The sequence below is a fragment of the Mirounga angustirostris genome, unplaced genomic scaffold (assembly GCF_029215605.1).
Source record: "Mirounga angustirostris isolate CCGP_5_RB_7025 unplaced genomic scaffold, mMirAng1.0.hap1 SCAF_6, whole genome shotgun sequence".
Classification (NCBI taxonomy): Eukaryota; Metazoa; Chordata; class Mammalia; order Carnivora; family Phocidae; genus Mirounga; species Mirounga angustirostris.
This window is the reverse complement of record NW_026991714.1, coordinates 59,436,345-59,451,199: the sequence shown is the minus strand read 5'-3', so window position 1 is coordinate 59,451,199 and position 14,855 is coordinate 59,436,345. Positions and strand designations below refer to the sequence as shown.

At 39.0% G+C, this 14,855-nt stretch overlaps 1 protein-coding gene across 2 annotated transcripts in view; it reads right to left on the bottom strand.

The window, feature by feature from the left end:
- Positions 1 to 14,855, bottom strand: part of FMN2 (formin 2) — a 375,766-nt gene that overhangs the window by 268,039 nt on the left and 92,872 nt on the right. Inside the window, exon 5 of one of the 2 annotated variants that reach the window (XM_064594390.1) lies at positions 1,548 to 2,483. The exons of the other annotated variant lie outside the window; for it this stretch is intronic. Within the exon in view, the coding sequence (XP_064450460.1) occupies positions 1,596 to 2,483 (888 nt within the window). The 3' untranslated portion in view covers positions 1,548 to 1,595. Of the gene's footprint in view, positions 1 to 1,547; positions 2,484 to 14,855 lie in introns of those variants that run through there. 2 annotated transcript variants of the gene reach the window in all.

Here is a 14,855-nt window from a genome sequence, read left to right as displayed (position 1 = left end):
TCGTGTGATTCAGTGAAGAGAAAATTAGTGTAACAGATGAGAAGGAGGCCTGATAAATATCCTATTCTAAATGCATGCCACATCATATAAAAAAAAAATTCAAATATTCAACAAGGAAGTCCAGTGAAGTTTAAAGAGCATGTTTTGTCCCCTGCTGGGACATCCCTCAGCCATGCGTCATAGCACTGTCCCCGGGATCAGGGGACATCAGCTATGGACTATGCATGGATAAGTAATATGCCACCAGCATACCTAGTGGGAAGTATTCTTTTATAAATATCATTCCCAAGTATGATTTTATGACTTCACATTGTGTCACCGTTTATCTATAGAAATGCCAGGAAATTCTCAAAACTATTTTACACAGGGCATGTGGAGCACATCTTGGAAAAGAAAGACTATTGTAAACAAAATGAAATAGTAAAACAAGACTGTGCCTTCAAAAGGATGCAAGAGAATATCCTCAATTTGATGTCTATTTATAAGCTATTTGTCAGAGTGAGGTTCTGGAACGAGACAACAGAGCATGTATGCTAAGAAAACTATATCCCTCCATTTTTCCAAGATTGATCAGGAACTATACAGATATCTACATCTTATTCATTGATATACATATGTCATTTGCTTTATACCTCTGATCCTCCTGGAGAAAAGTCTAAACTTTTAAATAACAGATGCTTCACTAAATATTCATGTAAAAAAACCTACAGACAAGTTTCAGAACAGTACTTAAAAATACATTAAATTGTAACTTTCCCGAGAGTTTTAAAGGCAAATGCTCCCTCATATTGACAAACTGTGCAAAGATGAGCGCCAATTCATGTTACCTTTTACTATGCAGTTGAATTCTCGTCCAATACAGAGGCTTCATGGGCCGGCAAGGCTCCACGGGCTGCTTCCTACTCCCTCTGTCTTGGTTCACCCCTAATCCAAACAAGCCAGCTGGCAACGGAGGAGGAAGAAAGCCACACACTTGCGGTGCTGATAAAGTGCTACTTCCAACCTGAGGGGGGAGTGGAGGGCCTAATCCAGGAAGCAGAGGGGGTGGGGGGATGCCTGATCCAGAAGCGGGAGGGGGAGTGGGAACAGATGGAATCCCCATACCTGGCAGGGGAGGGGGAGGAGGTATTCCCAGTCCAGGAAGAGGGGGGGGAGGAGGTATTCCCAGTCCAGGAAGAGCAGGGGGAGGAGGTATTCCCAGTCCAGGAAGAGGGGGGGGAGGAGGTATTCCCAGTCCAGGAAGAGGGGGGGGAGGAGGTATTCCCAGTCCAGGAAGAGGGGGAGGAGGAGGTATTCCCACTCCAGGAAGAGGAGGGGGAGGGGGTATTCCCACTCCAGGGAGAGGAGGGGGAGGGGGTATTCCCACTCCAGGGAGAGGAGGGGGAGGGGGTATTCCCACTCCAGGAAGAGGAGGGGGAGGGGGTATTCCCACTCCAGGAAGAGGAGGGGGAGGGGGTATTCCCACTCCAGGAAGAGGAGGGGGAGGGGGTATTCCCACTCCAGGAAGAGGTGGGGGAGGAGGTATTCCTTCACCTGGCAGGGGAGGGGGAGGAGGTATTCCCACTCCAGGAAGAGGTGGGGGAGGAGGTATTCCTTCACCTGGCAGGGGAGGGGGAGGAGGTATTTCCACTCCAGGAAGAGGGGGGGGGAGGAGGTATTCCCTCACCTGGCAAGGGAGGGGGAGGAGGTATTCCCTCACCAGGCAAAGGTGGAGGAGAGGGGGGTAGCATTTCTGTACCAGGCAGAGGAGGAGGTGGGGGGATGGCTGTACTGGGCAGAGCAGGCCCTGCTGTGCCAGGGAGAGGGGGAGGTGGGGGGACCACCATGCCCACACCAGGCATGGAGCTGGAAGACTCTGTGCAAGGTAGAGGTGGGAAGGGTTGGATGCTATGGCTGTTGTCAGAGGAAGAGAAAACAGAGTATTGATGGCTGGTTTCAGACTCAGTATGAAGAGAAGGATGGGAAGGTTGTGACCCGGCCTGTCTTTGACTGTCAGACCTCGGAAGGGATGGAGGTGCTGGAGGCAAAGCGGGCTGATGTGTGTCGAGCTGTACTGATATTCGCCTTGGAGACACAATCAAAGAAATCTCTGAGCAGAATTTTGTCTGAGGTCCAGAAGGTGAGGAGAGCATAGCTGAGTCTCCACTTTCGGGCCCAGGTGGGCAGGGAGGACACTCTGGTAGTGCATTAACAGAAGGAAGTGTCGGTATCCCACCCTCTTCCGTCGGGGACGTCTGGATTGACTTTGCCTGTAAAATCCTTTGATGATGTACATCCTTTTCTCCTAACCTGAGAGCTTCAAGACAGACACCTTCTAACGGTGCCACTCCATTGTGAGCCCCATGACGGCCACTGGCCACCTCCACATCCAGGGCAGGATACTGCTTCTCCAGCTCAGCTATTTTGGTCCTCAGATCCTCAATGGTCTGTTCCAGCTGCTGAATTACAGTTGCCTGTCCTTCAGACTTCATGTCAAAAACTTCCTGAGGGGCAACAAAATTAAATATAGTTAAACAGAAAATAAGGATCAAAAAAATATTAAAATAATAATTTTAAAACTTGCAAAATACATTTGTTTGTTGTAATACTTCCAGAAAGATCCCTCAGTAGAAAGACACTATTAGTATTTCTATGTATCCCCTCTTTTCCACCCTTGGACTTCAAAGGGGTTCACAAACATTACCATAAAGGCCAAAGGCCCTTGTTTGTCTATTCTTTAAACGATATCACTGAAGACAAGTAGGTCACTGAGAATAGGGGGAAAAATCCTGAGTGACAAACCAATTTATTTCCAAGACAGCCTCCTCTCATACCTACCCAATAACACTTGCTCTTAAGATAGTCCCTAAAGACATTTTAAATCCTCAGTTTTAAAAGTTATCACTACATTTTAAAGGTAGTCACTGAAAGAGTCTCCGATAAGATTATTTGAAATAGCTTTGACATCTGTACGCACATGTATCATTTCACTTCCATCATGTTTTACTGTAATTTTAATCTCTTACCGAAGGCATTTCAGAAAGTGATACCTATGACAGGGCACAATTTATAAAGACGTCTGATAACAACTGGGCCAATGTAGGGGTCACCCTCACCTCTAAATGGTGTCTTCCATTCCCAAGGCATAGAATCAACCAGAAATCCTTAAAGAAAAAGAAAATGCTTTGGGGTGAAAAAAGGGGAAAGTCCTATGGGTAAATTAAATATGAATAACAGATGACAAAATGAAAAGAGAAGAACAAGCCATGGGTAAAGATAAAAGCAGGAAAAAAAGGAATAGGAGAAGGTAAAAGAGATGGGAGGACAAACCCCAGCTGTGTGAAGCTGCAACGTCGGGCAACTGCTCAGGCAGACATGGATTTGCTCATTCGAGGCTGGAATCCAAGGCAAAGAGAATGTGGGAGAGTTCTCCTACTGAGAGCTGTTTCTCCAGGGTGTCCCAGGGCTTTCCATAGATGATTCCAATAGAGGCCTCCATAATGAGCCATAGTCCACAGACACACACATCTATTACCTTCCCCACATGGGAGCCTGAAGCTGCCACTCCAGACCTGCTCTTTACAAATAATGGAAGAATAATTAAGAGATAATACCAAGATTCTGTTCAGTGTAAAACCAAACTCATATCCTGCTTGCCCAAGGCTAAACTCTAGATTCAAGAAAACTCTCCACAAAATAAAAAATCAACTTTTTATTTCCCCTTTATTAAATTCAAAACAAATACCTAACCCATCTGCAATGGAAAAACTGCAGGTGAATAGGACAGAAATGTTCTTTCTGTAAATGTATTTACAATATTTACTATAAGTGAAGCATTTTTGGTGCTATGTGTATAGTTGTTAAAAATCTTCAGAGCTAGGTCCCCATCCCTCCCATGGGGAGTAAAGAATGTATAAACTTAATAGTCTTAATACTAACCCCTGTTACTTCTTCCCTGGAAACGCTATCTCTTACTACAACATTTAACTTGCTTTAGATCAGTTATGATGCTTGTTGAGGACTAAGGAGAACCTTTAACTTCAGAGTCATGGTCCTTACACAAGGTGCTTTATTTCCCTATTGTCATATAATGCCACATGGCCCTTACTATGGAAGAAAACTGAAAAGGAAATTAATTTGCTTTTCAACTAATAAAAGAATGTAATTCACTTTAAACAGGCAAAAATTTGAGAGGCACCTTTTATTTATTTGTAAATATAGATATTCCTATATATATTTAGATACTTTGTTGCTATTTTTCATCAATGTCTACACAAAAGACTAAAGTATTACAATGCATAGTTTGAGAAATCACGCCATATATTTTCTAAATGCTCCATGGTTAAAAAAAAATAACTATAATAGTATCTTTTTTGACTACTGTACTTCATTCCACTCTCCAATTATGATGCTAGTGATTATAAGAACAAACCAAAAGCCAAAAGACTAGCTCCCAAATTAATCCCAATACAACATATAATTATTCAGTACCTCTTTCTTACCCTGGATTAGTAAAATGTAAGATTACTTTCATTTCTCCAGCATAACCTTGAAAGTAAAAAGATTAGGTGATGAAAGGCACACAAGAAGTAAATTCCGGAAGAATTTTCTAAACTCATTTCTTAAATGTTATTACTGAGGTCAGCTCTTTTTCATCATAGATTTGAATATAATGAAAGCACTATATGACCTCTTCTTCATAAGGCCATTATTCCCAGGAGCAGGAAACATAATAGGACTTTCTAACACAAAGAAGAAGACAGAGACTTAGATAAAATGCCAAGATGGAGGAATTCATCCCAAATGAAACAACAAGATAAGGTCATGGCCAGAGATCTAACTGAAACAGATACAAGTAATATGGCTCATGGAGGCTTTAAACAACAATCATAAGGATGCTCACTGGGCTTGAGAAAAGTGTGGAAGACTTCAGGGAAACCCTTACCACAGAGATAAAAGAGTTAAAAAACAATCAGTCAGAAATGAAAAATGAAATAACTGAGATTCCAAAGAGACTGAATGCAGTGAACACAAGGATGGAAGAAGCAAAGGAATGAATAAGTGATATAGAAGACAAAATAATGGAAAATAATGGAGCTGAATAAAAGAGAGAAAGAGGAATTATGGAATACAAGAATAGACGTAGGGAACTCAGTGACCCCATCAAACGTAGTAACATTTATATTATAGAAGTCCCAGAAGATGAAGAGAGAAAAAAAGGGGTAGGAAATTTATTTGAGGAAATCATATCTGAAAACTTCCTTAATCTGGGGAAGGAATATAATGAAAGCAATATAAAAGTAAAGGACATGAAGGAGAAAGAAGAGAAATAAGAGGAGGAATTAATCCTAAATCGTAACAGCCTAGCACAAGAGCAACAATTACACTTCTTTCTACATGGATTTATGCTCCCACATTTACAAGCCAACTAGTCCAACACAGCACTCAAAGCCAATGGTCGTAGAAAGTCATAGTACCAGTGACTGGAAAGATTCCTGAGATTCTCAGCCTTTCTAATTACTTACACCAGCCAGCAGGAAAAAGATAAAAGAGTATCCCATTGCACATGATATACCAGAAAAAGACTTCTTAAATGGAATCAAGACAATCTGGCAGTTACTGCGGATTGACTCCCAACCTCCAGCTCCCTCTCCTTCTATGTGCAGAAGTGGAAAGAAAAACTACATTTACAGACCCCCTTGCAGTTATGTTCATCCAATTAGATGTACTTGCACAGAGATTTAGAAAGTGGAATGAGATAGGAGCCATACTCCAGTGTCCTTAACTGTTCTGTTAGCAATCAAGATCTGCTAGCTGGAAGCTGCTCTGGAACAACATTCCACTGTCCACTCTCCAGTTTCCAATGGTAGCCTCAAAGGTTTTAGCTTCCCTGGTATACCAGTTGTATATGATCCCTTTGAAAAGTTTCAGCCTAGAAGTAGATCTTTCAAACTTCCTAACCTTTTTATGAAAAAGTTAACTTTATATAGTAAACCCTTCTGTTTATCTACTCTGGTTTCTGGTTCCTAAATAAAGCCTGACTGATATAACCATGTACCAATATTTCAGAATAAAATATGGAGGGGAAAAAAGGCTCCTCCTGTAAGCAGCCTGAGGTAATCTCTAAAAATGGTTCACTATTCACTTGACCCAGAAAATCTAACAACATCATGCAAATCAAGAGGTTCAAATTTTCATGTTCACTTTAAGAACACTAGTGAAACCACTCAGGGTATGCATATGGGAAAAGCCACTAAGTATCTGAAAGATGTCACTTTATAGAAGCAATGGATGCCATCCCATAGTTACAATGGTGCAGTTGGTAAGTATGCCCAGGCCAAAGAATAGAGCTGGACACAGAGTCAATGGCCCAAAAAGAATGCTGAATTTTTGTTGCACATGATTAAAAATGCAGGCAGTAATGCTGAACAAAAGGGTTTAGATGTAGATTATCTCGTCATAGAGCACATCCACGTAAACAAAAGCCCCCAGACATATACAGCCAGATTTATAGAGCTCACAGTCAGATTAACCCATACATGAGCTCCCATTGCCACATTGAGATGATCCTTACTGAAAAAGAAAAAATTGTTTCTAAAAGAAGAGGAGATCGTACAGGATTAAAAAAAAAAAAAGGTATCCCAGAAGAAAATGAAGAAACAAAAACTTATAGCCTAGGAATAAATTCAGCATAAAATAAATGCAAACAAAAGTGTGGTTCTTTTTAATTGTGGAAAAAAGATCCTCTCTTCCTAAAAAAAAAAAGAAAGAAAAAATAAAGCAACTAAGCGAAATAAGTCAATCAGAGAAAGACAAGTATCATATGATCTCACTGATATGAGGAATTCTTAATCTCAGGAAACAAACTGAGGATTGCTGGAGTGGTGGGGGTGGGAGGGATGGGGTGGCTGGGTGATGGACACTGGGGAGGGTATGTGCTACGGTGAGCACTGTGAATTGTGTAAGACTGATGAATCACAGATCTGTACCTCTGAAACAAATAATCATTATATATTTTAAAAAAAAAAAGATAGTAGGAAGGGAAAAATGAAGGGGGAGAAATCAGGGGGGGAGATGAACCATGAGAGACTATGGACTCTGAGAAACAAACAGGGTTTTAGAGGGGAGGGGGTGGGGGGATGGGTTAGCCCGGTGATGGGTATTAAGGAGGGCACGTATTGAATGGAGCACTGGGTGTTATACGCAAACAATGAATCGTGGAACACTACATCAAAAACTAATGATGTAATGTATGGTGACTAACATAACATAATAAAATAAAATTTAAAAAAAAAGAAAGAAAAAAGAAAGCAACTATATCTTTATTTCTAAAACAATTTTTTCTCCTAATGGTAAGCATGAACAAATTGTCAGAATTAAAACAATTCAAGTGTTCATTTTCTACAGCACAAACTTTCTGACACATATATATAATACCATGATATATGACATCTTTTATGAAAAGATGGTCATTTTTTTATAGCATTGGAGAAATTCATCCTTTTCCCCAGTGACCTCTGACAATCCTCTGATAAGCAAATTAATCTTTTCAAACATATATGTCAATTACCATCCTTACCAAATTATCTAACTCTGTCAGGTACTCATGAATCAATCACTTCATGTGATTCAGGTTCTCCATCACCTTCCCTGACTTCAGGAAATTCTACACCTTCTGCAAGATTAGCAATTTCACCTTACACTGTATTTGTATCATGTGGCTTAAAACATCCACAAACTTGATAAACTGACACTGCCAAAACTAAAGATTGGGAGATAATAACAGATGGTCCAAGTTAAGGGGGGATAGATTTGGGGTTGGACCTAATTTTGCAAGTGGTCAATTTCATTAGACTATATTGTTCTGTTATGTATTTTACTTATTTTTTAAACAAAGTGATCATTGAGGGCACTCAGATAAGAAAAAGATGAGAAAATAAGAGAGTGACACACTTCATAAGCTTCACAGGTCTTCAAATGTCAGATACAATCAGAACTAGAACAGGGAAGCGGCAGAGGAAACAGACAAGAGAACAAAACTCCAAAACTGACTTTGCAGTAAATATGGCAATGCTAGGCTTGTGGTGCCAGGAAGGTGGCGAAGTCAGTGAATTTACAGAGAGTAAATAGACTGCAAAGACAAAAGGCTGACATTTGTGCAGAGAATTGTTGTGTAGAGATAATTATTACAGATAGAGGACATGGAAAAAAGTTGGAGTGAGAGACTGTGTGCTTCTTACATTAATCCCAATGTAGAGAGAACAAAAAAACAATTTGCTGAAATCCTGATTCCCCTCTATGACCCGATCTTTACCTTCAAAATCCCAGCCCAAATCAATGTTACAATCCTCCTTCTCCATTCCAGGAAACAGCAATTAAGCTCATCTCAAACATTAACTGATTAACCCATAAAATAAGGTCAGCCATCTATTCTCACAGAGTAGCCAAATGTATGTAAGATTTTTGGTTCTGAATTCAGCTGAGAGTCTTCAAAGAATCTTATCTGACCTTCCTTATCCAGGGCTATCAGTAGAGGGCTGGCTGGCTCTCAGAGAGTACCAATTCCGTCAGCTGAGACGTTCTATAGAGCTATTCAGCCAAGGCTATGTTGCCTATCAGCAGTTAAGAGCTGGTTTCTATTTGGGTATATTTTTCATTTTTTTCAAAGATTATTAAAGAAATTTATATGGTAAATAATAGTTATTATCAAGAAAAAAAAATACTCTCTATTCTCTGGCCATTTGAACAAAAGTCCTGTCAGGGCCCACCCACAAAGCTCAGATTTAATCTCTAAGAGCCTGCCAGGCACTCTGTGGTCCATGGAAGGCCCTCAAGTTGAGAGCCTGTTCCTTGTGTCCTGTGCCTGGTACTTAATCTTCCATCTCTTTAGGGGTATAACTAGATAGAGGCCTATCAGATCCTCAAAGGATTTGACAGTGGTAAAACGTACTTTCTATTATCTTTAGACTTCTACACTTTTCAAAAAGACAGCATTTCCAGTAATTGTGTGACAGTTTATCCAATGCTAATAGTTCTCACTATTAAAAGTTAAAATAAACAAATTTTTTAAAAGGAGAGTAGAATAAAAGTAATCTTTATAATTTTGCACAGAATCAAAATAATGGGTACATCCCTACAAATGGAAGAAAGATAACAAATCTATTTTAGTTATTCAAAACAGTATCTAATATACCTTATATATTACCAATGTTGAGATTGTTTGTATTTTAAAATATTACTTCAATCCCCTAAATCATTATAAGTAGTAAAGTCTGCCATCCACTTTGGCTGAACAATTATATACAATACACCAGCCAAAATTCTTCCATTCCTGTATAATCTTATATGTGGGTGGTGATGGTTAGTTCTTATAAATTGTTTGAACACTTGCATATCACAAAATACAAGTTTCCATTAAAAAATAAAATGTTCACCAAAATTTTTTTCCAATTACAAGATTATCTGATTCCCAGAAAAAGAAACATTAATGTAACATTAAGGCTAAAACTGTCAAAAAGGAAGCCAAGATACACTCAAGTAAAGCTTTTGCTGAAAAGTTAATTTGCTTTGTCTTTGAAACTTTATGATATTTATAATGTAAGCAAGATACTTTCAGAGCCTGGAATATAAAAACAGCTATTGGTAAGTTAATACTGTGATAATTTATTTTGTAAGTGTTAATATGAGATATGTAGCTTATTTTCTATCATATTCAGATTTTCAAGTTCTGCTAAATTCTAAGGCCATGTTACTGCCAAGTTAGGATACCTCTGGACATCTGTAAAATATAAATCCTACTCTTCACAGAAGCATATAAATTCTCTATTTGTCATGATCTAAATTCTAAACAACATTCTAAGGTTTTTGAACAAACCAATGGCATTCCAGATTTACAATAAGCCAACACATGCTATACATGATTCTACAGGAAAGCAAATCCAGGTTTTAAATAGATAAGATTATGGACAAAAATAAAGTACCATCAATTTCCAGTTTGAAAAGGAATTTCAAGAAAGGAGGGAATATCAGAACATATGGTAAGTAGAAAATAACTTACCTAGGTCTTCTTAAAGAAGAACGTATTATGGAAAAGAAGAGCTTCACACACAGAGAGCTAAAATGGCACCTCTGGAATCCTTACAATGAAAAGATGAACTAGTGAAATTACGCTACTGTCAAACTGGAATGGATGACAATCTCTTCCAATCCCTTCATTGCATAGATGAGAAATGTGAGGGAGAGGGATTAGTTAGAACTCATAATTGGCTGTATTCCTTTTAACATCTCTTTATTGCAATAGTTGATAACAATTTGATCAATGGAACGTCAACATCATTAGTGAATAACCAAAGTAGAAGTAATAAACATGTTTGGGAAAGGGGGTCAGGAAAAAGAGAAAGAAACAGCAAAAAGAACCTGCCTTTTTGGTTCCCCTACATCTCTTAATTTTCTCTCTAGTTATTTGAGCTAGAGTTGTGGCAACATTCTGGATCATACTCTAAAGCAATATAGTCCCAAACAGCACAAGGAAGAAAAACATTACTTTATTATTGTTTCATTTTCATTAATGCTCTGTGGTTATAAAGTGCAACTCAGTTTTCCACCTCCTCACCACCTTCCTTCCTTAACACCCAACTAATCTCCAACATCAAAGACTTCATAAAAAGCAAAGCTTGGAAGAAATCAAATGGGATGGATTAGAAACGTTAGCCAGAGTGGTAGGGCTGCCTTTCGACCCTGCTGTTCTCCCCCAATTGCTGTCCCAGTAATCCCTCCTGTTCTTATTGTCTATAATTTTATACTCTCTCCTTCCCATTTCTTTTTCTCTGTTCCCTCCTTTGGATTTTTTTGGGGTGTAGTGTACCAAATCTACAGTAACTCCGAAGACTTTGTCCTTAGCCCACTATCCTCTTTATATATGCTGGGAGATAACATCAATTTTTACGTCTTTAGTCTTGATCTCTATACGATTATTTCCAAGTTTTCCTCTCCCATCAATACTTCACTTCCATATTGTGACTGCTTAGCTATCATTGCTTTTTCATTACACTATATTTTCCTTAAATTTAAAATGCACTGATTTCCAAAGAAATACTAACTCCCTGTCTTGCAGTTCGTCTAGGCGTAGTAATATCCTTCAATCACTTTTTCTAATCCATTGGGCTCATAATGTGTACCAGAATCACACAGAGGACTTGTTAAAACACAAATTGCTAGTTCTTACCCTCAGAGTTTCCAATTCAGTAGGTCTGGAGCAGGGACTGGGAATTTTCATTTCTGACCAGTTGCCAAGTAATGCTAATGCTGCTGGCCCAAGGACCACACTTTGAGAACTACAGTCAATGTATACGCTAGATATGGTTACCTTTGGCTAACTACTGTTTCAACCTTTGGCTGCTGCCTTCCCTTTTATCAGAATAGCACCTTAGTCCAGATCCTCCTTACCTGATAGTGGGGATACATGAAGAGTTTAATAACTGGTCCTCCTTCCTGGCTCTACTTACTCTCCTCCTATTAATTCTACATTCTCTTGCCAGGTAATTGTACCAGGTAATTGTATGTCAACTCGTGTGCTTTCTTGCTCAAAAACTTACGGCTCTTATGTTCATATGCTAAGCATAAGACATTTTAAATTCTCTACTTGGTTCATAAGGTCTTTCATAGCTTGTAAAAAGTAGATATCCTACTACGTACCCTGCCCTACTGCAAAGGGATACTGTGAGGATTACATAGATACAGTCAATTATCATTATTCACAGTTGTTATACTCTATAAAGTGAATAATGAATTAGTGAACATTCAACCATGGATCCTAAGGAAAACACAGAGTTAGGTTCCTACAAGCCTTTGGCCACATTTTCATCAACTGATCGCTACATAACCTTGTTTTCTCTACATTTCTGTTTATAGTCATCTCATGTAATATATATTATGGATTTATTGCCATTGTACTCACACAATAGCATTATAACTCTTGTCTGAATGAAGCACATCTAATACATGCATTGTCTCGGTGAGGCAAGTCACACTTCCCGCGCATGGGAACACTAGACAGCCCTGCAGTACTATACCCAGGGGGCCATTTTAAGCAGTGAGACCAACAAAAAGCACAAAGAGGCAAAAAAAAAAATATGGCACTAAACGGATTGCAAAAAGGATATTTGTTTATAGTATGAGCTGAAACAAAAAGGCAGTGTCACCTTGTTCCACCTCAGCTGGGAAAGTGCATGTAGGGCAACTCAAATTGCTCCCTGTTTTGTGCATGTCTACAAATGAACATGAAAGCCCTATGAGTATTGATTTTAGGGCTACAAACATTGTGGATATGTATTCTGCAAATACAGAATCTATGAATAATGAGGATCAACTAAATTATGAAAGCAACTTTCAAAACCAGATATAACAACAATAATAATAACAGCTAACATTTTGAGGGCCTATTATGTTCCAGGAGCACATAAATTAATGCTTTTAAATGAACGCACTTAAATTAATGCATTTAAATCTCACAAAGCCCCTTATGATAAAACTTTATAGATGAGGAAACTAAGGCACAGAAAGTAAAATACTGTGCTCAGATTTGCCAGTTAAAAGAATAAGTGGTATTTATGCCCAGGGAAACTGGTCCAAAGTCCATATCCTCAATCACCATGTATGAATAGAGGCAAATTTTCTATCACTCCCCAAAAAGCACCCTCTGCTCTAGTCATTGTGGTCTCCTACTAATTAGCCATTCATCAAACATTTTCCGAGCTCCTATAAAATGTCAGGTGCTATGTTAGATACAGGAGGGACAAAGAAAATAAGGACAGTCTTGGTTTTAAGGAGCTCAACTGTCTATGAGACATGCATAATTCAACCATTACAGAAAAGCAAGATAAGTATAGGGGGTCCCAGAGTAGGGATGCCAAAAAGACTCTCCAGATTGAAGTCTCAGGGAAAGTGTCTAAGTGGAAGTAAAGTTTAACATGAGTTTAGATTCAGAAACAGGAATTAACTAGATTTTAAAGGGGGGGGGGGGTAGGAGTACCAAAGAAACATATAAAAAGACAGATATGAAGGATCCTAATATTAGGTTATTTTTCAGAAAACTAGGGCATTTTTTTAAGACTGGAACAAACCAAACATAGGAAACAGTTGGTGGTAAGGCTAAAGATGGAGGATGGCAAGGAAAAGCCTGTATGTCAAACTCAGGAGTCTGAATTTTTTCTCAAATACTAGGAACAGTCATTAAATGAGTCTTAGCAGATATCAGACATAAGTAAATTTGGATTTTAGAAAGATCACTCAAGGCATTGTGGAGGAAAGATTAGAGGGGATTAAGAGAGGAAGTACAGAGCCCTGTTGGGGTCTATCCCAGCACTCCAGATAAGACTGGGCCACTGGCAGAGGCCCAGGAGGTGGAAAGCAAAGCTGGGTTGCTGGAGGAGTAAACTGAGCCACCTCTTAACATCAACTGGTCACCTGGACTACTGTGCCTATCATGTCCTCCCCCAAACCCCCTGCCAAAATGCCACATTCACTTTCACTCTTATGCCTTTATTCTCTTTTCTCATCTGAAATTCTCACTCTCCTTCCCTCCAACTGTCCAAAAATGATCACTAGTTGCACCCTTCCTAAGAAGTTGTCCTTAATTACAATTTCTCAACAATACTCCTTTTTTTTAAGTTCTGCAATACATTATATTAAACACCTCAGCAGAATCACATTACATCTTACAAATCATTTCCTGTATACAGAAGAGCCTGGGACCTTACAGCCATTTGTATTTCCTTCAATACCTACCACAAATACCTTGTACATAGTACTTCAACAGATGTCCAATAAAGGATAAGCAACCATTATAAGTTAAGAACTTTTATCGGCTCAGCTATTCTTTCAGATCAGCTGCTTGGACAATTTGTCATTCTCTCTAGGACATCAACAGTGTTGTCTGGCACAAATGACTTTTATACCATCTGACACTCAACAGAACAAAGATACAACTTCATTTCACCTCCCAGCCTTACTGCCCTAGAGAAAAGTGAAAACAAAGTGTAATATCTAATTCTTTCCTCACATTCTCATCTCAAATTTTAACTGTTTTCCAGATGCTAACTGCTTTTCATTCTTAAAATTAACAGAACAGTTTCTCTTTTCTCTTTATTTCTGGAGTTAAAATGTCTAAATTTTTCTCTGAGCTAGTTGGGGGCTTCCACAAAATGAAAATATATTTTCCAGAAAAATCCTTTCTTCCCCTTAACATATTCTGGTAAATACCTTGCCCAAATGCTACCCATTTTCAATGTCAGTGCCTGCACCAGGGTGTCCTGCGTCTCTACCCTTCCCAACCACCTCTCACTCTGCCCCTCCCTAGACTCATTGGGTCGAAGTGTTTGTGAAACACCTAAGAATGATCAGTCTGAGGTAAACTTCAAGGATGACTAGACTGACTCATGTTTTCTTCCCTCAGCCATCTCTCTCCCTCTCTCCTTTAACCCCTATTTTTCTTACCCTGGTTTATATTCTAGTTGTTTACTTGTCTTGTAAATCATCATTTTGTAGGTTTTTAATAACCATGGAAATTCATACTGCTTTTTGCCATAGAGTTTAGAAGGAACTTACATTAAACAATGTTTTTCCAACCCTTTGATGTGTGTGATATGTTCCAAGAAAATTCAAGTGGCTTCTTGTTTTTGTAAGTCTTCATCATTACCTTTTAGAATTATAGTCACCCCACACCTTTCTTTTGATCTGACCAATACTTCTTTTATTCTCTAAACTTTTCGATGGCAAGACACATGTGAGTAATCCCTCAAGCACCATCAACTAGGCTACCTCGCAATTACTCACATCTGTTTCCTTGATTTGTCCCCAAATAAAGATGTTTCTGAAAC